General features: G+C 43.2%; 2 protein-coding genes and 1 pseudogene across 3 annotated transcripts in view; 1 reads left to right on the top strand and 2 right to left on the bottom strand.

The window, feature by feature from the left end:
* Positions 1-3,708: 3,708 nt before the first annotated feature.
* LOC143410560 (ATP synthase F(0) complex subunit C3, mitochondrial pseudogene) lies at positions 3,709-6,944 on the top strand (annotated as a pseudogene).
* Positions 6,945-16,759: 9,815 nt separating this feature from the next.
* Positions 16,760-18,962, bottom strand: Ubb (ubiquitin B). Of its 2 annotated transcripts, none has more exons than XM_076870404.2 (2): positions 18,843-18,962; positions 16,760-17,822 (listed from the first exon to the last, which is right to left on the bottom strand). In XM_076870404.2, the coding sequence occupies exon 2, from the start codon at positions 17,814-17,816 to the stop codon at positions 16,899-16,901; it is 918 nt and encodes a 305-aa protein (XP_076726519.1). In that variant the 5' UTR covers positions 17,817-17,822; positions 18,843-18,962; the 3' UTR covers positions 16,760-16,898. The 2 variants fall into 2 exon arrangements, with proteins under 2 accessions (XP_076726519.1, XP_076726520.1); XM_076870405.2 differs by having other exon boundaries at positions 18,816-18,962.
* Positions 18,963-21,860: 2,898 nt separating this feature from the next.
* Positions 21,861-22,573, bottom strand: part of Pigl (phosphatidylinositol glycan anchor biosynthesis class L) — a 136,000-nt gene continuing 135,287 nt past the window's right edge. The window contains exon 7 of the mRNA XM_076869943.1: positions 21,861-21,932. Coding sequence (XP_076726058.1) covers positions 21,876-21,932 — 57 coding nt within the window. The 3' untranslated portion in view covers positions 21,861-21,875. The remainder of the gene's footprint in view (positions 21,933-22,573) is intronic.

Below are 22,573 nucleotides of genomic sequence, written 5' to 3' on the forward strand. Positions count from 1 at the left end.
CCCCTCCCCCGCCACCGCTGTCTGTCTAGTTCTGAAGCCCCAGGTGTGAGGGGGAGAGTCCAAGGCAGCCCTTGGGTGCTGGGGCCTTGCCTTGGGTGGAAGCTGTTCTGGAGAAAGGGTCTGTTGCCCCACTACACAGACATCTACCTTCTGCCCTTTCCCCTTCTCCACGTGCCTTCCTGCAGACATGTGGCTCATAACTGAGTCCTAGTTGATACATCAACAGGGGAGAGAAAGCTCCTGTGACCTGCTCCAGGGAGGGGAGACTCCCAGCCCCATAGATGTCCCCGGGAATGCGGCCTCACTTATTGTGCCAACAGTATAGGGGAACTTTCTCACCATCTGGGAACTTTCCTCCAGCCTCAGGACCCTACAGATTCTGAGTTTCTCCCTCTTAAGGGCACTTTTAGCACCAGCCAGCAGGTGGAGACAGAGAGGCCAACCTGTAGGACCCACATTCATTGCCCTGCTCTGCTCTGCTCTGGGCTCAATTCTGGGGCTCAAGGACACAGTCACCATCCGAAGAGCCCTTGGACTCTTTCCTCTTCCTCACACTCAACTCTTTGCCCTGGCTTTATCTCGAAAAGGTGTCCTTCTGTCTAGTTCAAATCACTATCTTCTCTCTGCTGTGAGACTACAGCCACCTCCAAACTGACCTCCCTCCACTCTAGACCCACACGGCCACTCTATTATACGGTTCTCCTCCCAGCGATCGAAGAGCTCCGTTACAAATGAGCACGGTAGGGGCAAGGGTAGAGTGCTTGCCTCATACGTGTGAGCCACTGAGTTCGATTCCCACCACTTCTAAATAAGCAAATAAAATAAAGGTCCATCAACAACTTAAAAAAAATAATTTAAAAAGGCGCTGAGCACACACCCGCAATCCACCCGGAGGCATACCCGTGTAATCCCAGTGGCTCAGAATCCACCTGGAGGCACACACCTGTAATCCCACTGACTCAGAATCCACCTGGAGGCACACACCTGTAATCCCTGTGGCTGGCGAGCCTGAGGCAGGAAGATCATGAATTCATTTCTTTGATACCCTGTCTCTAAATAAAATACAAAATGGGGCTGGGGGATGTGGCTCAGTGGTTGAGTGCCCCTGAGTTCAATCCCCAGTAACCCCCACAAATTGTTGTTTAAATATTTATTTTATTTATTTTTTTTTAATTTGTGACAGACACTGCTAAAAGCTTTAAGAGCGACTTTATTTTATTTTGTTGTTTTTATTTTGTGATTCTAGGGATTGAACCCCAGGGGGCATTTTACCATCCCCAATCCTTTCTATTTTTTGAGAATGAATCTTACTGAATTGCTCAAGCTGGCCTTTTACTTGGCGATCCTCCTGCCTCAGCCTCTCAAGTCTGTGAGATCACAGGTGTGCACCACCTCACCCGGCCCCACCCCTTTTTAATTTCTCATTGAGACAGTGTCTCACTAAATTTCTCAGGCTGGCCAGGCACAGTGGTGCACACTTATATTCCCAGTGACTCAGGAGGCTGAGGCAGAAGGATCCCAAGTTTGAGATTAGCTACAGAAATTTAGTTAGGTCCTAAGCAACTTAATGAGACTCTATATCACAATAAAAACAATAAAAAGGACTGTGTGTATAGCTCAGCAGTAAAGCATCCCTTGGTTCAACCCCCAGTACCAAATATAATAAAATACTCAGGCGGCCTGAAACCTGCAATCCTCCTGCCTCAGTCTTTTGAACAGCTAGGATTCCAGACATGTGTTACTACATCCAGCACAACCTTATTTCATAGACAAAGAAACTGGAGATGGGCAAGGTCAGGTACCTCACACAAGGTCATGGCTGGAAGCTGAGAAAGTTAGGATTGGAATATAGGACCACATCCTTACCCATCATGCTAAGAATTGAAATCTTGCTTTTTTGCTGTATCCACAGCACCCACACAGTGTCCAGAGCCCAACTGTACTCAAGAAGCCTTAAATGATAGGGTACTAGCCATAATTACAGTGAAGAGGGCATCACTGTGCAGTTGTCGGGGGAATGAAGAGTGAGCGGCGACTTTTAAGTCCTCCAGAGTCTTCATATCAGTGAGAATGAAAATTGGACAGATGACTGTGATTTCAAATTCAGCTTACAAAACCATTGACAAAATGCAAATCAAAAGTGAAATGAAGGGCTGGGGTTATAGCTTAGTGATAGAGCGCTTGCCTTGCATATGTGAGGAACTGGGTTCAATCCTCAGCACGACATAAATATAAATAAAATAAAGCACAATGAAGCCAAGCATTATACCTGTAATCCAAGTTACTCCTAAAGTTGAGGCAGAAGGTTCACAAGTATGAGGCCATAACTGGCTAACTTAGCAAGACCCTGTATCAAAATAAAAAATGTTTGGGAATGTGGCTCAGTGGTACAGTGCCCCTGGGTTCAATCCCCAGTACCACCACCACCACCAAAAAAAAAAAAAAAAAAAAAAAAAGCACAATGAGATTCCACTTCAAATTCGCTAGGATGGATAAAATTAAAACATAAAAAAATAGGTAATAACAAATGTTGGCAAAGATGTGGGGAAACTGGAATCCTCATACACAGCTGGTGGATTGTAAAATGATGTGGCTACTTTAGAAAACAATCTGGCTGTTCCCCAGAAAATTAAACATAGAGTTACTGTCTTGACACAGCAATTCCATGCCTGAGAATGTATTCAAAAAACAGAAGCTAGAGACGGTGGTACACGACTATAATGCCAATGACTCAGGAGGCTGAGGCAGGAAGATGGCAAGTTTGAGGCAAGCCTCAGCAACTTAGTGAGAACTAGTCTCAAAATAAATAAAAAGGGCTGGAAATGTATCTCAGTGGTACAGCTCTCCAGGTTTAATCTCCACTACTGGAAAAAAAAAGAGAGAGAAAAAAATAAATGAAAACACATGTCTACACCAACACTTGTACATAAATGTTAAAACAGTATTATTTCAATAACCAAATGGGAACAACCCAAATGTCCACCAATTAAGGAATATATGCATAGCATTTGTATATCCACACAACGGACTTTTACTCCATTATAAAACATAAAGTAGGCTGGATGTGGTGATGCAGGCCCACTTGGAGGCTGAAGTAGGAGGATCCCAAGTTCAAGGACCACCTGGGCAATTTAGTGAGCCCTTTTATTTATTTCTCAAATAAAAAATAAAAGGGGTTGGGGATGTGGCTCAGTAGAGCACCCCTAGGTTCAATCCCCAGCACCAGGAAAAAAAAAAAAAGAAAAGAAAAAACAAAATCAAAATAGGAACAAAGTACTAATACATGCTACAACATGGAAAAACATTTTTTTTAAAACTAAGTTAAATGGTTAAATGAAAGAAGTCAGTCAAAGAAGATTACATATTGCATGACTTCATTTGTATGAAACCTATAGAAACAGAAAATAGATTTGTGGTTAACTATAGCAAGGAAATTTAAGGGGAAATAGGGCTTTGTTTTAGGGTGATGAAAATGTTCTAAATTTTTTTTTTTTTTATCAAACTCAGGGCCTCACATATAAGTCAGTGCTTTACCACTGAGTTACATCTGGAGACTCTAATGTTCTATTAAAAAAAGGAAAAAAAAAAAAAAAAAGCGCTCCACTCCTTGGACTTCTGCCACCACCTCCTGAAAAGAGAGGAAGTGGGAGAGGAACCCATGTCACCTGTCACCCATATCCTCTGGCCCTGCTACCCAGAAGAGTCTAAATGTTCTCCTGCCCCAAGCTCACCTGCACCTCTGCTCTAATCCAAGCTGGATGCAGAGTTGCATACAGACCAAGTTCTGTGTCATATCATCTGGACCAGAGGATAGACCTGGAGAGGGCTCTACAGTTTTGTTTGGTTTGGTTTGGGGGCTCTACAGTTTTTAAAGGGGCCCAGAATGGTGAATGACAGTTAATCCAAAGTGAGTTTCAGACCAATGCAATTAGCAGAGACATTGATACCACTGCCAAATTTATTGGTGAAAATGCTGCAACAGTAGGAGTAAGCTGTTTCTGGTGCTGGTATTGGAACAGACTTTGCTCGCCTTCTGGTTATGCCAGAAACCTTCACTGAAGCAGCAGTGTTCTCATATGCTCTCCTGGGATTTTCCTTGTCTGAAGCTATGGGTCTCTTTTGTTGGATGGTCACTTTCTTGATCTTGTTTGCCAAGTAACAGAAATCACTGCTTGAAATATTGGCATTCATAGTAATTGTGGCTGTAATTCTGTCTCTCTTACTGTGACTCCTTGTTGTGTTATAGAAATGTATGTTATTTCCTTTTTTTTTTTTTAGAGAGAAAGAGAGAGAGAGAGAGAGAATTTTTTAATATTTATTTTTCAGTTTTCGGCGGACACAACATCTTTGTTTGTATGTGGTGCTGAGGATCGAACCCGGGCGGCACGCATGCCAGGCGAGCATGCTACCACTTGAGCCACATCCCCAGCCCTGTATGTTATTTCCAAAGTCATTTCATTAAAGATGAAAACTTAAAACAACGATGACGACAACTATACAAGGAAGAATACCTGTTTTTAAGGGGAAATGAATCAAGCAGAGAAGCAGAACTTCCTCAATCTCAATGCCACTGGACTCATATCTAAAGAAGCTTTACTCAGTCCATTCTTCATGCAAAGAAAATCTCCCCTGGTGCTGGACATATAGCTTCACCCAAGCAGCCATTATACTCTCCCACTGAGCCACATCCCCAGCCTTATTTTGTATTTTATTTACAGACAGGGACTCACTGAGTGGCTTAGTGCCTCGTTTTTTGCTGAGGCTGGTTTTGAACTCAGGATCCTCCTTTCTCAGCCTCCAGAGCCGCTGGGGTTACAGGATACGCCACAGGCCTGGCCTATTTTTGGTGGATTTTTAACAAAACAAACAAAAAAATAGAGCTCTCTCTTACACACACACACAAAGAACATAGCAGATTTGTCCTCTGGAGAGCAGAATGAGGGATGGAAGGGTAGCTTCCTTTTTAATGTGTATTCTTTGTTCTATTTGAAATTTTTATCATTGCCTTTTAAAAACATATAGCATCTGCTGGGCACCATGGCCCAGGCCTGTAATCCCAGGGTTTGGGAAGTTGAGATAGGAGGATCTGAGTTCAAAGCCAGCCTCAGCAAAAGCGAGGCACTAAGCAACACTGTGAGACTCTGTCTCTAAATAAAATTAAAAATAGGGCTGGGGGGCTGGGGATGTGGCTCAAGTGGTAGCACGCTCGCCTGGCATGCGTGCGGCCCGGGTTCGATTCTCAGCACCATGTACAAACAAGGATGTTGTGTCCGCCGATAACTAAAAAATAAATATCAAAAAAATATTCTCTCTCTCTCTCTCTCTCTCTCTCTCTCTCTCTCTCTCTCTCTCCCCTCTCTCACTCTTTATTAAAAAAAAAAAAAAAAAAAAATAGGGCTGGGGATGTGGCTAAATGGTTGAGTGCCCCTGAGTTCAATCTCCAGTACCCACCCTGCCACAAAAAAACACAAACACATGGCATGTTTTGTAAGTATAAAAAACAATTTAACTCAAATGTGTAAGTGATGTCTAAAGCAAGTGCAGAATTTGTATGAATTCTAAAAAGATTTCAGATTTCAGAGCTTCGAAAATGGAAACTGCTCTGACCTTGGAAGGAAAGATAGGACATCTGGGGGTGTTGAGAAAGAGGAGTGAAAGAGCCGAGCCAGGGTCTGAACTTGCAGACTTTGCTTCTCTGTGTACCAATCCCAAAACTTGGTTTAGAGCCAAGGTTGGGGTCATGTCTACTGGCCAAATGGAGCCTCCCTGAGCAGATTGTCTGAGGCAGAAAAATTGAAATAAGCCAGTTTGGTTAGCCTGCACACAAGGGGATTGTGGTTGTGATGCTTAACTTAATTACGAATGCTTAACTGGTCCTCCACGGAGGGCAAGGAGCTCTCCTAGAGAAATAGTCAAAAGTCCAACAAACCAGGCAAAGCCTGGTGGGCCTGGGAGAATTCCTTCTCTCACAGAGAGTGGGCCGCCCTTCCACACAGCCCCAGGGAGTCCCAGAGGCCACTGTTGAGCCAGGCCCAGATGTGCAGCTTCTCTCCCAGGCCCCAGAATAGCCCCAGCCAGGCCCCAGGCCAAGCCCCTTATCTCTCTAGGGAATTTCCGGCCCCCCACAGCCCCTGCCCAGAAATGGTTATCTGATTTTAACAGTGACAAGACCAGTAGAGGGAGATGTTCTGTGATCTGGGGGCACTGAACAGAGAAGAGCAGAGGGGGAAGGGCTGACTTGAGACAAAGAGAGAAAATGCTTAGTGATAGCAAGAGGAGACAGAGATGCAGACTGAGGTCCGAAACCCCAGAGTCGCAGCCGGTCAGAGCCGGCGACAAAGGGAAAGACGAGCCACAGGTGGGGTCAAGTTTAAGCTAAGGATGCCTCAGAAGGAGCACGGAGGCAGAGGGTGATCCGGGCTGCAAGGGACGCCACAGCTGAGGGATGGACGCCGACCTGGAGCCCAAGCTGAGGATGCATAAGGCTGCTCCCGCTCCCCGCGTCCGCCCCGCGCCGCGCTTCCGCCCTCCCTCCTCCCAGTCCGGTACCTCCCTCCCACCCTGTGCTCCCTCATCCCACTCCTGGAACTCCCTCCCACTCCACCCTGCCCCCCTTCCCCGAGCTGCCCCAACTGCCCCACCCTCCCAGGCCTTCTCCCACTGCGCTGGAGTCCCGAAGCCCCACCCCCGCCTTGCTGCGACAGTTGCCCGCGCTCCCGCCTTGCTCCTCCCGCCAGCCCGTGTGGCTCCGCCCCTTTCTTACCCTGATCCTCCTCACCGCCGCCTCCCAGGCCCTAGGGGAGCGAGCCCTGCGCTGCTTCTGCTCGGCTCGCCTCCCCAAGTCGCCCGCAGGACAGTGGGATGTGAGCGCCTGTGGCCTCCACCTTCCCTCCAAGGGCGCAGGTAGGAGCTATTGGGGTGCAGCCTACGACAGGACCACGTAGCACCTCCCCATGGTTTGCAGGGTCCTGAGTCAAACCCGGGAGAGCTCTTGAGCCGCGAGCTAGGCCCCTTACTGCTCTTGTCTTTATTATAATAATCTGTCCCACAACAACTCTGTTGTTGCCTCCATTCAGAGCCGAGGAAGGTAACCCTATAGCTCTAGATGACAGCACTTTTTTAAAGTGATGGCGGTGGGGTTTGAACCCAGATGGTCTGATACCTATGGACTACGCTATACTCTCTCCCAGTACCTTACTATCTCTTATTTATTTTGTGTATTTATTTATTTTTGTTTATTTATTTTTGCGGTGTTGGGGCTGAAACCCAAGGCCTTGAGCATGCTACCCAACTAATCTACCACTGTTACATCTCCAGCCCCCCTCCTCCTCCTCCTCCTTCTCTTTCTTCCATCTCCAGCCCTCCTCCTCCTCCTCCTCCTCCTCCTCCTCCTCCTTCTCCCCCCCCCCCCTCTCTCTCTCTCTCTCTCTCTCTCTTTTTCTTTTTGGTACCAGGAATTGAACCACTCAACCAGATCTATTTTGTATTTTATTTAGAGACAGGGTCTCACTGAGTTGCTTAGTGCCTCACTTTTTGCTGATGCTGGCTTTGAAATTGAGATTCTCCTGTCTCAGCCTCCTGAGCCGCTGGGATTACAGGTGTGCACCATCGAGCCCGGCTCCTCTCCTTTCTTAAAAGTCAGGATTCTTATGATATGATCCATACCCTATTTTAATATTTTTAAAAAATTAATCATGTACTTTAAAAGGCGATTTTTAAAGTGTACAGCCATTTTAAGTGTAGGCTTCAAAGAATCTTAACAAATTAATACAGTAGGGTGACCAGCATGATCAAGATAGTGTATAGAGCATTTCCATCACTCCAAAATATGCTCTGGTGCCTCCTTGACCCCCTCTCCCCACTGCTGGTCCCTGATACCCACTGATCTGATTTCTGTTCTTGCTGCTTTGCCATTTCTAGGTGAATAGAATCATGCAGCATGTACCTTGTGTACCTGGCTTCTTTCAAGGTTCCATATTTCTTGTTCTTGCTACAGTTTTCACTGGCAGTGTGACCTCCCTTCCAGATCCACTGACTTTAAGAAACATTCATCGTCACCTCCTGAGGGTAGTACAGGTCTGGAAAGGGGAAGGTGGACTAGGTTTATATTTTAAGGAATTAATATGTTGGCTAAAGAGTCAGGGGTAAGAATTATGAGCTTAGGAACCCTCAGAAGTGCCACTCAAATTTGGATTTTACTTGTAAGTAAAGGATAATGCTTTAGATTTGGGTGTTAGACCTTTTTTCTGAACCCTAGAGGCCCAGAAGCCTACCTCAATGGTAGGAAAGCCTAACTCTAAAGAGAAAATTTGGTGGTAGGAGGCCCCAGGGATAAAGTAGCACCTGGAACCCACATAGCTAAGAGAGAAAATGGGAAAACTCATGCATCAGAGTTTTGTTGCCCTGCATGGTCTCCTTTTGCCCTACTTCCTCTTTCTTTGGGTCTCTGGGGTTTTTGTTTTCTTTTTTTGTGGGTGCTAAGGCTAGAACCCAGAGCCTCATGCAGGGTAGGCAAAGAGTACTCTTGGGTTCAATCCCCAGTATCAAAAATAATAATAATAATAATAAAATAAAAATAAAACACGAAGTACTAGAGAAGGTTAAAGGATGGCCCAAGTACCAGAACTTGAACAGAAGGAAAGGTGGTCTGGATGTTGGCAGTTTTCAAGCCAATGGCAGGGAAACTTGATGGCCTCTGTTTGGAAGAATGAGATTAAAGTCATCAGATCAGAGTCCAGTGAAGTGGGCATGAGGGAAGGGCGAAGAAAGAATATATATCAGTTCTTACAGAAATGGAGTAAATTTGCAGGGCCATGTTCAGAACCCCTTGGAGTTTTGTGATCATGACTTTGTGTGTGGGTATATGTGCATGAGCACTAGGGATTGAACCCAAAGGTGCTTTCCCACTGAGTTACATCCCCAACCCTTTTTTTTAACATTTATTTTTTAGTTGTAGTTGGACACAATACCTTTATTTCACTTATTTAATTTTATGTGGTGCTGAGGATTGAATCCAGGGTCTCACACATGCAAGTCGAGCGCTCTATGGCTGACTCTCAACTCCAGCCCCATCCCCAACTCTTTTTATTTTGAGACAAGGTCTCACTAACTTGCTTAGGGCCTTGCTAAGTTGCTGAGGCTGACCTTTTGCAGTTCTCCTGCCTCAGCCTCCTGAGTTTTTGGGATTACTGTTGTGCACCACTGTGCCCGACATAAATGTCTTAACTATTTTCCTGCCTTTTGCAGTACTGGGAATTGAACCCAGGGGTGCTCTACTACTGAGCTACATCTTCCAACCCCAACCCTTGTTTTTTTTTTTTTTTTTTTTTGAATTCTTTAATATTTATTTTATTTTATTTTTTTTTAGTTTTCGGCGGACACAACATCTTTGTTGTGGTGCTGAGGATCAAACCCCGGGCCACATGCATGCCAGGCGAGCGCGCTACCGCTTGAGCCACATCCCCAGCCCCCAACCCTTGTTTTTAAATTTTGATACAGAATCTCGCAAATTTGCCCAACTTGGCCTTCAACAGGCAATCCTTCTGCCTCAGCCACCTAAGTCCCTATGATTATAGACATGTGCCACCACACTTGGCTCTTAGCCTTTCTTTTTTATTTCCTGTTCTTTTGTTCTTTCTTATTTTGGGGAAATTCTTTCTCCATTCTGCTGTTTGTTTATTCAATCATTTGTTCTCTTTTTACTATTATTATTTAGTTGTAGGTGAACACAATACCTTTATTTTTAAAATTCTTTAAGTTGCCAATGGATCTTTTGTTCTATTTATTTATATGTGGCACTGAGGATGGAACCTGCTGGGAGCCATCAGCCAAGTAGGTATGACAATTTCCTTGCCAGCGTACCCCCATGTTTCTTTAGTGGAAGGACTCATGGAAATAGGACATTTTGCAGCGACATTGCATGTAAGGTGAACTTGCTCAAGGACCAGGGCGGATCCCTGTTTAGGGTGTTCCCGGTTTAGCATAATCCCGTTTAGAATAGGGCGTATCCTGCTGCCTGAGTTCCCCTTGAGTTCTCACGGGATTCAGAATATATTTGGGAGACAGAAGCCCAGTGGAGGTGTGGATTTGGGCAGAGAACGTGGATTTCCCCAGAGCGTGTTTGTAGACGGCCGGTGTGAGATCGGGAATAAAGAATTGCTGTTTGAATCTACAAAGCTGTGAGTGGCTCGTGATTTGTGCCCAGCCAGACTGCGGCAGGAACCCAGGGCATCACACATGCCAGGCAAGTGCTCTACTACTGAGCCACAACTCCAACCCCTTTATTTTATTTTTATGCTGAGAATCAAACCCAGTGCCTCACATGTGCTAGGCAAGCCCTCTACCACTGAGCCACAACTCCAGCCCCTCATTTGTACTCTTTAGTACAGATATATTTCAACTTCCTTTTATTTCTTTTTTTAACATTTATTTTTTTTAGTTTTAGGTGGACACAATATCTTTATTTTTACGTGGTGCTGAGAATCGAACCCAGTGCCTCACAAATGCTAGGTGAGCTACCACTTGAGTCACATCCCCAGCCCTCCTTTTATTTATTAATATGTTAATTAGGCTAATTTAAAATTATTTTCTGGGGCTGGGGATGTGCTCGCCTGGCATGCATGTGGCCTGGGTTCGATCCTCAGCACCACATACAAAGATGTTGTATCTGCCAAAAACTAAAATAAATATTTAAAAAAAATAAAATAAAATTATTTTCTGAGGATAATACAGTTTACAGTTTTCCTTTAGAAGGTGGTGATGCTTTTGAAGTATCTTATTATTCTGATCTGGAAATTAATTTTTCCCAGAGGGCTATATTCTCTTCTGTCAGGCAGGCCCCAGTGAACTCAGACATGGAGTAGACAAGCCCCCAAAGAGAAGCACCAGAAAAACACTTCACTCCATGAAAAAATTCCTCAAGTCAAGTTTTCACACTTTGCTCTCCAGAGAGAAGCAGCATTAGGGGACATCACTCTTCAGCTGCCATTCCCCAGAGGGGGTTTTTGAAATGGGAAATCAGTTCCTACTTTTTCTCAACAAGTCACAAAAACAGGATGTCTGGGTAGCCTGAGTCGACTCAAGGTATGCCTGGAACAGAGACCTGAGGCATTGCAGATGTGGAAACAGGTTTTATCCCAAGGCCATCCTTCTCTGTTGTCTTCTCAGAAACAGCCCACCTCTTCTGATCACCCCAGGAGCCTTTTTCACATTTTTACCTGCTGGACAGGCCAGCAGTCCTGCCAATTCAGCATCCTGTGTGGCCCTGACCTAGCATTGTATTTATTGTGCTATATTACAAGTGTTGGTTTATTTGTCTGTCTTCACTCCATGACGGAGCACATTTGTCTGGGTAGCCTGCATACTTTTTTTTTTGCAAAATATTTTTGTTTTTATAAATATCATGCTTTAAGGTAAAGTGTAGAATAGCATACTCATCATTTACTGAGCGAGTATTTTGGATCCTGATTATGACAGGAAGCTTCCTTCCCACACAGAGTGATTTGGCTCTTCCTTTCCAGTATGAAAGGGGTGTTCTGGCTGTTCTGGGCATACCCAAACCACACTCTGCAGAAAGTTAGCATCTCTACCTTCTCCTCCTTGGATTCTATGGTTTAGGGCTTGAGTAGTTGCTTCATGGGATGAAGTGTTTTTCTGGTGCCTCTCTTTGGGGCTTGTCTACCTTATTTGAGAGAGCCCAAACACTTCCTTTGTTGTATGTCTTTAGGTGTGGGCCCCTTCCCTTCTTTCATTATAAATTTCCACATTAGAAGAGCTGTATAAAGCTCCTCTCACTGGAGCCCAGTGGACAGAGTTTAAGGCCATCCAGTGCTGCCCTGACCTGAAATACAAGTGGAGAAAACAGTGCTGCAAGTAATAGAAGCAAATTATTTTAAGTGTATGAAGTCAGCCTGCAGAAGAGCAACCACTTAGAGGAAATCAGCACATTACTGGAAGCTTTTGAGCAGCCCCAACCTGAGGTCTTGTGGTTTGGCAGAACCGAGACTGGAGGCACCAGCCGCCAGTAGTGGTAGAGGCCTACAGAGGCCAAAAGGATTAGAAGCCACTGTTCTCACATCTCCAGACTCTTCAAGCCCCACTTTTTTTTTTTTTAATGGATGGAAGCAATGCCTTTATCTATTTATGCTTATATTTTTTTTTAGTTGTAGATGGATACAATACCTTTATTTATTTAATTTTATGAGTTGCTGAGGATTAAACTCAGTGCCTTATATGTGCTAGGCAAGTGCTCTACCACTGAGCCATAGCCGCAGTCCAAGCACCTGCTTTTACCCCTTCAAATTCCCCTCCTTATCTCTGGAGGTCTCTATTTTTTCTTTTCTATTTTTAAATTTATATATCTATGATATATAATTTATATATCTATGGCATAATTTATAATATCTATGGCATAATTTATATATCTATGGCATACTGTGTGGCATTTTAATACATGTGTGTATAGCTGTAATGATCAGATCAAAGTAATTGGCATAACTACCACTTTAGATATTTATCATTTCTTTGTGTCAGGAATATTAAAAAATCCTCTCTACTTTTTGAAATATTCAATTAATTATTGTCAACCATAATTATCCTACTGTTATAGAACAATAAGTTATTCCTCCCACCCCAGCTACATCCCTGTACCTGTTAACCATCCTCTCTCCATTGAAGGCCCCCCATTTTCCTAAATTCCTTTGGCCATATCCTTGGGAGGCTCAGCACTGTCCCCTTTCTCAAGGTCTTGGCTGGTGTCGGATAGGAGCCATATTGTTCCAGTAAATTTTGCCATCTGCTTCCAGGAAAAGCCCAGTTGGGAGACAGAGGAGTAGATTAATCTAAAAAACTATCAAAAATTCTATATTAAAGTGTTGGGAAAAAAAAAAAAAAAAAAGAGCAGGCCAGGCTGGGGTTGTGGCTCAGTGGTAGAGCTCTTGCTTAGCATGTGTGAGGCACTGGGTTCGATTCTCAGCACCACCACATAAATAAAGTTTCATCTATAGCTAATAAAAATATTTTTTAAAAAAAGAGCAGGCAATTTCAGCTTCTAAAGATTATGCTGAAGCCTGATGCTCAGAAAAACAGCTTTCAGGAAGGCTTTTCTCGGGAAGCCAAGGAAAAAACAGGTTTGGAGGCTGGCAGCTAATCCACAAGTGAGAGGTGGGAGCCATGAGTCTGTCCCAAGGCTGCTTTTCATGGTGGGAAGATGCAAGTTAAGTTTTTGTCAGATAAGCCCTAAAGGACTTTTTCTCCTCACCAAAAATATTGGAAACACGCCACTTGCTGGAGGCAAAAGCCAGTATTTTCCATCCACAGAGTAAGGAAAGCAGTTCTGAAAATTGGGTGCATAATCTTTTTCTCAAGGATGGGTTTTGGGAGGCCTCGGCCACCTGTTGAAGGAGTCCAAGGAGCTGGGTCGTGTTCTACTTGCAATGCCCAAAAAGCTATCTGGTCTCAGAGTATATTTAGTTAGCCCTCTCAAAGTAAATAATTCACCTGGGTCTATACAGCAGGCTCCAGAGAGCAAGGCTGATGGATGACTCATTGTTACTAAGGTTCACCTTTCTTTAGGCATCTTTTTATGCCAGCTGTTGACCTGGGGCCTAAACCCTTCACTCAAGATTCCAGGATGATAAGGAGTTGGCCAACACCAAACTGTAAAATTATACCCTAACGTGGATGGGAAATGGTATAAAAAGATGGGATTGTGTTTTAATGATAAAAGCAAACTGCTTTAAAACCCCCAAAATTCATCCATATTATAGTGTCAGGATTTCCTTCCTTTTAAAAACTGAATATTGAGCCAGGTACGTTGGCACACGCCTGTAATCCCAGGGCTCAGGAGGCTGAAGCATGAGGATCCTAAGTTCAAAGCCAGCCTCAGCAAAAGCGAGGTGCTAAGCAACTAAGTGAAACCCTATCTCTAAATAAAATACAAAATAGGCCTGGGGATGTGGCTCAGTGGTTGAGTGCCCCGAGTTTAATTCCCAGTACCAAAAGAAAAAAACAAACAAAAATGAACATTGGAGCTGGAGTTGTAGCTCAGTGGTAGAGCGCTTGCTTCATACACGTGATGCACTAAGGTTTGATCCTCAGCGCATAAAAATAAAAAATTAAAATAAAGGTATTGTGCCATCTACAACTAAAACAAATTAAGAAAACCTGAATATTACATTGTATATGATACTTTAAAAAAATTTTTTAGATGTGATAGACCTTTATTTTATTCATTTACTTATATGTAGTGCTGAGGATCGAACCCAGTGCCTCACATATACTAAGCAAGTGCTCTACCACTGAACCACAATCCCAGCCCCTGATACTTTTTGAAGGACTTTTTTTTTGTAATAATCACAAAAATTTACATGCTGTTTTTTTTTTTTTTTTTTTTTTTTTAGTTGTAGATAGACACAACATCTTTGCTTTATTTATTTTCTGTGGTGCTGAGGATCGAACCCAGTACCTCACACATGCAAGGCAAGCGCTCAACCACTAAGATACAACCCCTGCCCCTTAAATGCTGTTTTTTATGTAAAAATTCTACCTGAATACTTGGACTTTGGTGATAAGAGACACAAGGATATTTATTGCATTATTAATAGTAAACAATTAGATGGGCTGGGGATGTGGATCAAGCAGTATCGCGCTTGCCTGGCATGCGTGTGGCCTGGGTTCAATCCTCAGCACTACATACAAAAAATGTTTTGTCCGCTGAAAACTAAAAAACATTAAAATTCTCTTTTAAAAAAAAAGTAAACAATTAGAAACAGTGTAAATATACATCAATAAGGAAATGGGTAAAATGTGGTATATCCACACAATGAAACATATTGTTGTTCAAAGATAAGGTACATGGGTTGGGATTGTGGTTCAGCAGTAGAGTGCTTGCCTAGCATGTGTGAGGTACTGGGTTCCGTCCTCAACACCACATAAAAAATAAAGTTTTTTTTTTTTAAAAAAAGGTACCTGTTATGTATTAGTAGCACGTGTCTCTCCAAGACCCTGGGGGGTGGGGTTACCAGGGATTAAACTCACTCATGGGCACATCCTTAGCCTTTTTTTGTACTTTAGACAGGGTCTGAGTTGCTTAGTGCCACCACATAACTGTAGAAGTATGCTTTTATATGACATCATCATGTGAACATTTTGAAAAATATCTAGTAATAAATATACCAAATTTTTATCAAGTGGCATAAAGATGTGGGAGGATGTGAAAAAGTTGGGAGGGACACTGAAGAATGACTTTACTATTTTACTCTATGTATCTGTTTACAATTGATTGTATGCCTTATTAAAGTAAAATAGGAATACTGGGAAAATAGGAATATGTCAAACTGAATATACTTGGATTTTTTTATAAGGAACCACAATGTTCTACATACCAACATTTCTACATAAACAATTTCATCAGTCTTTTATATTGAAAAAAAAAATTTTTTTTTGATGATGCTGAGGATTGAACCCAGGGCCCTGTGTGAGCGAGGCAAGGACTCTACCAACTAAGCTATATCCCTAGCCCTTAAATTGGAGACTTTGAAATATTTTTATGAGTTATTAATGGACCTTTGTCTATATGCGGTGCTAAGAATTAAACCCAGTGCCATACTAGGCAAGTTTTCTACCACTGAGCCACAACCCCAGCCCAAATTTAAGAGTTTCTACCAAGGTGTTCTTATTTCACTAAAAGCTGGCAAAAGCTTTTATCTTGTGAGAGTAGATGTTAACCTAGAGTTGGATCTACTACTTTCTCATTACTACAAGCAAACATTCCACAGTACCTGGTTTAAGGAAGCTTTTTAAAGGTTTGGAATCATTTTTTTCCCCATTACTACCCCACCCCCTAGGTTTTCCTAGCCAAAGTATACCTCCACTCTGAGGGCTGAAGCATTAACCTGGCCTAATAGTAAAATTCTTACTTGCAGTACCTAATTTACCAAGTAATCCAGTTACGCACTTTAAACATGGTGTTTTATGCTTTGCGGGAATTCTCAGAACCAGTTTAAGAGTTCCTAAGTTATGCATCATTTTCAGGTACACCTAGAGTATTGGAGGCTTATTTCTAGATGTTGTCTCCATCTTTGGAATACACCTGTTGGTTATTTCTAAAATGTTACTACATTCCTCTATGACAGGCAAGTACTCTACCTCTAAGCCACAACCCCAGCCCTATGATGCACACCTTAACTCAACTATTCAGGAAGTTGAGCCCAGATTTAAGGCCAGAAAGGGCAACTTGGGGAGACCATCTTAAAAACAAGGGCTGGAATGCAGCTGTGTAGAATGGCCTTGGGTTCAACCCTAGTACAAAGAAAAAAAAAAGTTAACTATTAAACACATCTTAAGTGCACTTATGACAAGTTTTAGTACCAGGAATTATTTTCCTACTATAAATCAGAAAACCAGGAAGGTCACCCCAATTTCTCTGCCTTATACATTCCCCATGACACTTTTATTCCATATTGATAACTTCCTTATTGCACTATAAACTCACCTCCAGCAAAAGCCTCAGCCAAGTTACTTAAGTGTTTGTTTAGCTATAGGCAGCTGTTTGTATCTACTCAGTGTGAAAAAAGGCATTGTTTATTTACATGTTTGCTTGACACCAATTTTTAGGACAAAGGTCCCATCCCTTGACACTCAAGTGTCAATCTTGGCCACATTATCAATTTCAAAGTGATAACCCTTGTCCCAACACCATTTTAATTAAGAAGTTACAACATTAACTACAAAATTTAAAGACAACAAACACCAAATATGCTACCATGCAACAAAACTTTATTAACATTTTGGACAGGTTCAGCTATTACTGAAACTGGTAATTTCTAAACTTATATTGGGGCAAATGGCTATATGCAGCATAATACTATAACTGCGCACCATGAATGCAGACAGAAAAATTAACAGCCACCCCTCAGACGAAGGACCAGGTGCAGGGTGGACTCTTTCTGGATATTGTAGTCAGAAAGAGTGCGGCCATCTTCCAGCTGCTTGCCTGCAAAGATGAGCCTCTGCTGGTCAGGGGGAATACCTTCTTTATCCTGGATCTTGGCCTTCACATTCTCAATGGTGTCACTGGGCTCCACCTCCAGGGTGATGGTCTTGCCAGTCAGGGTCTTCACGAAGATCTGCATACCACCCCTCAGGCGTAGGACCAGGTGCAGGGTAGATTCTTTCTGGATGTTGTAGTCAGAAAGAGTGCGGCCATCTTCCAGCTGCTTGCCTGCAAAGATGAGCCTCTGCTGATCAGGGGGAATACCTTCTTTATCCTGGATCTTGGCCTTCACATTCTCAATGGTGTCACTGGGCTCCACCTCCAGGGTGATGGTCTTGCCAGTCAGGGTCTTCACGAAGATCTGCATACCACCCCTCAGGCGCAGGACCAGGTGCAGGGTGGATTCTTTCTGGATGTTGTAGTCAGAAAGAGTGCGGCCATCTTCCAGCTGCTTGCCTGCAAAGATGAGCCTCTGCTGGTCAGGGGGAATGCCTTCTTTATCCTGGATCTTGGCCTTCACATTCTCAATGGTGTCACTGGGCTCCACCTCCAGGGTGATGGTCTTGCCAGTCAGGGTCTTCACGAAGATCTGCATACCACCCCTCAGGCGCAGGACCAGGTGCAGGGTGGACTCTTTCTGGATGTTGTAGTCAGAAAGAGTGCGGCCATCTTCCAGCTGCTTGCCTGCAAAGATGAGCCTCTGCTGGTCAGGGGGGATGCCTTCTTTATCCTGGATCTTGGCCTTCACATTCTCAATGGTGTCACTGGGCTCCACCTCCAGAGTGATGGTCTTGCCAGTCAGGGTCTTCACAAAGATCTGCATTTTGACCTAGAATTTAAAACGGAAACATCTGGGGTCATCTCAGGATCGATTTCCTACTTTAATATCCAAAACCACTCTTCAAATCTTTGCCTAACACGGCTTGGTTGGCTCCCCAATGCAGGGGCAGGAGCAGAAACGGGCGGGGGAGGGCACAAAACGTTAACGTCTCTCATGAACCTACCTCCAACTTCACTAGCCTACAGTTAGTCACGCAATACAAACTCCATTTATAGTCAGTGGTTTTTGTTGGAACTGGCGACTGAACCAGTCAGTAGTTAAGGGTGCTTTAGTTTACCTTCATTTTATTTTAGCTTTATGCGGTGGGTGCTGAGGCCCGAACCCAGACCAGTGCCTCGCACACGCTAGTAAAGTGCTCTACCACTTAGCCAGAACCGCAGCCCCATCCAACCCTATTTGAGAGCAAGTCTTATCAAGTTGAGGCTGGTTTTAAACTTCCACCTCTTCTGCTTCAGCCTCCCGAGCCCCAGAGATTATAGGCGCGCGCCACCGCATTCGGCTACAATTAGTGGCTTTTTCAATTTGAAATCGCTAGAAAAGCCGAAGCGCTTTCGAAACTAGTACTCCCGATTTTTCTTCCCGGTAGCTCCGGGTTAAAGCCCCTCCCCCCACTAATGTCCCCGCACCTCACTATGGCGATACAAAAAAAACCCAATCAAACCCAAGGCCCAAACCCCCACAAAACAAAGAGAAACAATTTCCCATATTGAGATTCGTTAACTAAAGGTTCCCAAAAATCACCAAGACTACCTTTTTTCTACCTTCCCCCTCTGAAGCAAATGCGATGGAATCTCCATCGGTTAAGCGTCAGTTAGTCTTTGCCGGCGCGCGCCTGCCGCCCCCGCTCCCGCCACAAACGAGGCCCCTCTCTTCCGGAGAGGGCCGTGCCGCGTCACGACACCTCCCCCACCCCACCCGAGGCGCCACCGGCCCTATAAACCGCCACCGTGACCTCACTCAAGCTCCCTTTCTCATCCTTACCAGGTCCAAAACTCTTCAGGCCAGTACCTGTTATCGAACGCGAAGAGGCCACCAACCACCAGTCACCGCGATCCAGCCGTAAAGCAGTAGACCGTCACTCCACAAAGCCACTCGCCAGTGAACGCGCTGCTCCGGCGGAGGTGAAATTTATGCAACGTCTGTTGCGTCACTTATCACCTCGACGTAGCTGCCGTCTCCGTGCGCCGCTGAAAGTAGTTCCTTCAGCTTCACCACCCGCGGCGCGTTAGACTTTCAGTTGAGCCCCAAATTCCTCCCAGTAGAAACAAAGGATTCTAAAAAATTATATTTCTCCTCCTCCAGGTACTCTATACCCTACTTGACGAAAAAGTGGGGAAAAAAATCACCAAGCGGATGAATCCAAGTTAAAGGAACCGTCTTCGAAAGCTCTGGAAACTTCCTTGCAGCGCCGGCGCTGATTGGTGAGGCAGTTGAGATGAAGCAGGCGCTGATTGGTAGAGGACGCGGCGGTTCTATTGTTGCTGGGCTTCGGTAGTCGTTTGGAGCGAGGTTGCTAAGTAACTAAATGCCCATGCGCCTAGAGGAGCACCTTCCCGAAAGAGGGATATTTTTCCAGCCGGAAATGGGGGTGGATGGGGGGTGGATGTGGGATGGGGGGGTCTTTCTTACTTCAAAACGATGTTCCGCAAGGGTGTTGACTGTGAATCACGATTTCTCATTCTACTCCTTAAAGACGCAGCCCTCACACTCAGAATTAGATTGCTTTTAGGTGCTTTGTCTTAATCCTGGTAATTCTATAAATCTAGTCTAGCGTGGGGCTTTCTGCGGAGGCCATTGAGAAAGGAGAGTCTGGAGCTCAAGGTGACACGCTGACAGGGCTTGGATCTAGCTGCACCAATACCCGTAATTCCTTCTTCCTCCCTAGTGTTTCTCTACACTGGTAGGAAGAAGGAGAAATGTAAGATAGGGGTGCCGAAAGCCCGGTTTAAGAGATGGGGAGTCCACCCACAGGAAAATAAGCAAGAGAGGCGAAAACAGGATTTAACCAGCTAGGACCAGATAACTGGGTTCACTACCCTCTGGGCGTGACCACACGTCCCTCAAGGAGATAACTCCATTTAAGTGAGTAAGCAGGCGTGTTTGGATCACAGTTTCAGGTGGAGTCTTGGATGGGGGTGTAAATAAACATAAAATGGCTGGTTTTTCACGAATGTCACGCAAAGTAAGTCATTGAGAAATTTGCATATTCATATAAATTAGGTATATTTCACTAATAAAAGGTTACCGGTCATTAAGTTGTCAACAAGACTGGCTCATTAAACGCATACTTAAAGACTAGATCGTTTCAAGTTAAAATGATTTTCTGCTGAGCGTAAGAAATAGTTTAAGGTAAAATTGAAAGTTGATTCAAACAATCTGGAGGTAATTTACAAAATGTCTATTATACAAAGTATGATTTCTCAGTTTTGTTAGCCTAACAGTGAGTTAGAACTTCTTTCACCCACCAGCAGCTCCTCCTGAGTCATGCATGTTGATCAATAAATCGAGCTAGAGTGCAGATCTCATGACCCATGACTTCACTGGGGTTTCTAGCAGTTGCCAGAACTTACTCATATTGCTTCCTGGTTTAATATTTCCCAAAGTAGGTCATTTGGAAACCTCAACACAACTAAATGTTTTTAAAAGGAAAGCATATGTTATCCTGGTACAATAAATAAGATTATTTTTTTTTTCGGTTTATAAACAAAACTTTTAGTAATAACATAATTTCTGGCAATAAATCGCAAAAGTTAATTTGTAAGCAAATTATCCAGAACACAATATTTGGCACTATGCTCATGTTCGCTTAATAAAGTGGAATTTTTTCTTTTATTCACTTGAAAAGCAAAAAAAATAATGACAGCCTGAAGTCACTAAAACAAAGCAAAAAGACATTTATTCTCCGTAAGTATGTTTTTTTTTTTGCTTAGACTTACCTTGAAACTGAAGAGGAATTGATTCTGAGATTCGAAGTGATTTTATTTGGCTACATGTCTCTTACTAAAAATCTGCAAGAAAACTGTGGTTTCAATTAGAAAAGCGCAGTTGTTTCCTTGACATCATCAGGTGATATTTAAAATAGGTGTTAGTCTGTGGTTTGTAATTTTCTTTGTATTTCACATTTGGCTGTTTTTCCCAAATCAATTATGAGACTTATGCCTAGTTTATTATAAGCAAGTTGAAACTTTGATATTGAATGCCCAGATGAACTCAACGAAATTCTTTACTGTGTTCATAAATCCATCTATATTAAAATAGCTTCTTCAGAGCTGGTGAAGGAACATAGTAAAAGAGTGCTTGCTTAACATGCATGAGACCCTGGGTTTAATCCCCACTTCTGCTAAAACTAAAATAAATAGTTTCTTTAAAATGTTTTTATTATGAAAGACTACATACATACATGAAAATTAGAGATAATAAATACCACCATAAATTTGCATAAGCTTTAAATTAAAATTTTTTTTCTTTTTCTTTTACTCATTTATTTCTTTTTGTAGTGCTGGGCATTGAACACAGGGGTGCTCTACCACTAGGCTACATCCCCCAGCTCTTTTAGTTTGTTTGTTTTTTGATACAAGGTCTCAGCTGTTGAGGCTAGCATCTAACCTGAAATCCTCCTGACTCAGCCTCCCAGGTAACTGGGATTACAGGTGGGTGCCACTGCATCAGGTGATTTTTTTTCATTTTTAAGTGGAGTAAAAACCATGTAAAATTGACTATCTCAACCATTTTTAATGATTTAGTTTGGTAGTGTTAACTTATACATATTGTTGTACAACAGATTTCAAGAATTTTTCATATACTATATACAGTAAACAACTCCTCTTTTTCCAGCCTTTCCCACCACTGGCAACCATCATTCTACTTTCTGTTTACCAGTTTGACCACTTTAGATACCTCATTTAGTTTTCATCTTTTTGTGACTATTTTCATTTACTATAAGGTCATTGAGTTTCATCCATGTTGTAGCATGTGACAAAATTTTCTTCTTTTTTAAGACTCATTTCCGTTGTATGTATATACCACATTTTTTTTGTCCATTCACCTGGTGATGGATATTTGGTTGTTTTCTCCTTTTGGCTCTTCTTTTTTCTTCTTCTTCTTCTTTTTTTTTTTTTTTTTAAAGAGAGAGTAAGAGAGGGAGGGAGGGAGGGAGGGAGAGAGAGAGAGAGAGAGAATTTTTTTTTTTATATTTATTTTTTAGTTATCGGCGGACACAACATCTTTGTATGTGGTGCTGAGGATCGAACCCAGGCCGCACGCATGCCAGGCGAGCGCGCTACCACTTGAGCCACATCCCCAGCCCCCTTTTGGCTCTTCAGAATAATGTTGCTTTGAATGAGTATATACCCAGAAAGTAGATGGTCTCCAGAGGTTCTTTGTAATTATTGAAAATAGGTTACAAATCTTGTGCTAAGCTACCCAAGTAGCCAAAGTAAAAAGGTAAACATTAGGCATGAATCAGTATCCCAAGCTGAATGTGGTTGCCTGTGACTTGTAGTCCTGTCTACTCAGCTGAGGCAGGGGGATTGGGAGTTCAAGACCAGTCTTGCCAAAATAGACAAAAAAAAAAAAAAAAAAAAAAAAAAAAAATCACACCATCCTTAATATACAGATAAAATGATTGCTCAAGAGAAGTAACTTTTTCTTTTGCAGTACTGGAAATTGAACCCAGGTCTTGGGCATGCTAAGCAAGAGCTCTATTGCTGACCTATGCTCCCAGCTCCCAGCCCTGAAAT

This window comes from Callospermophilus lateralis, chromosome 11 (assembly GCF_048772815.1).
Source record: "Callospermophilus lateralis isolate mCalLat2 chromosome 11, mCalLat2.hap1, whole genome shotgun sequence".
In the NCBI taxonomy this organism is placed as follows: domain Eukaryota; kingdom Metazoa; phylum Chordata; class Mammalia; order Rodentia; family Sciuridae; genus Callospermophilus; species Callospermophilus lateralis.

Coding starts and splice junctions, on each gene's coding strand:
- Ubb (XM_076870404.2), bottom strand. CDS start 17,816: ATGCAGATCTTTGTGAAGACCCTGACTGGCAAGACCATCACTCTGGAG.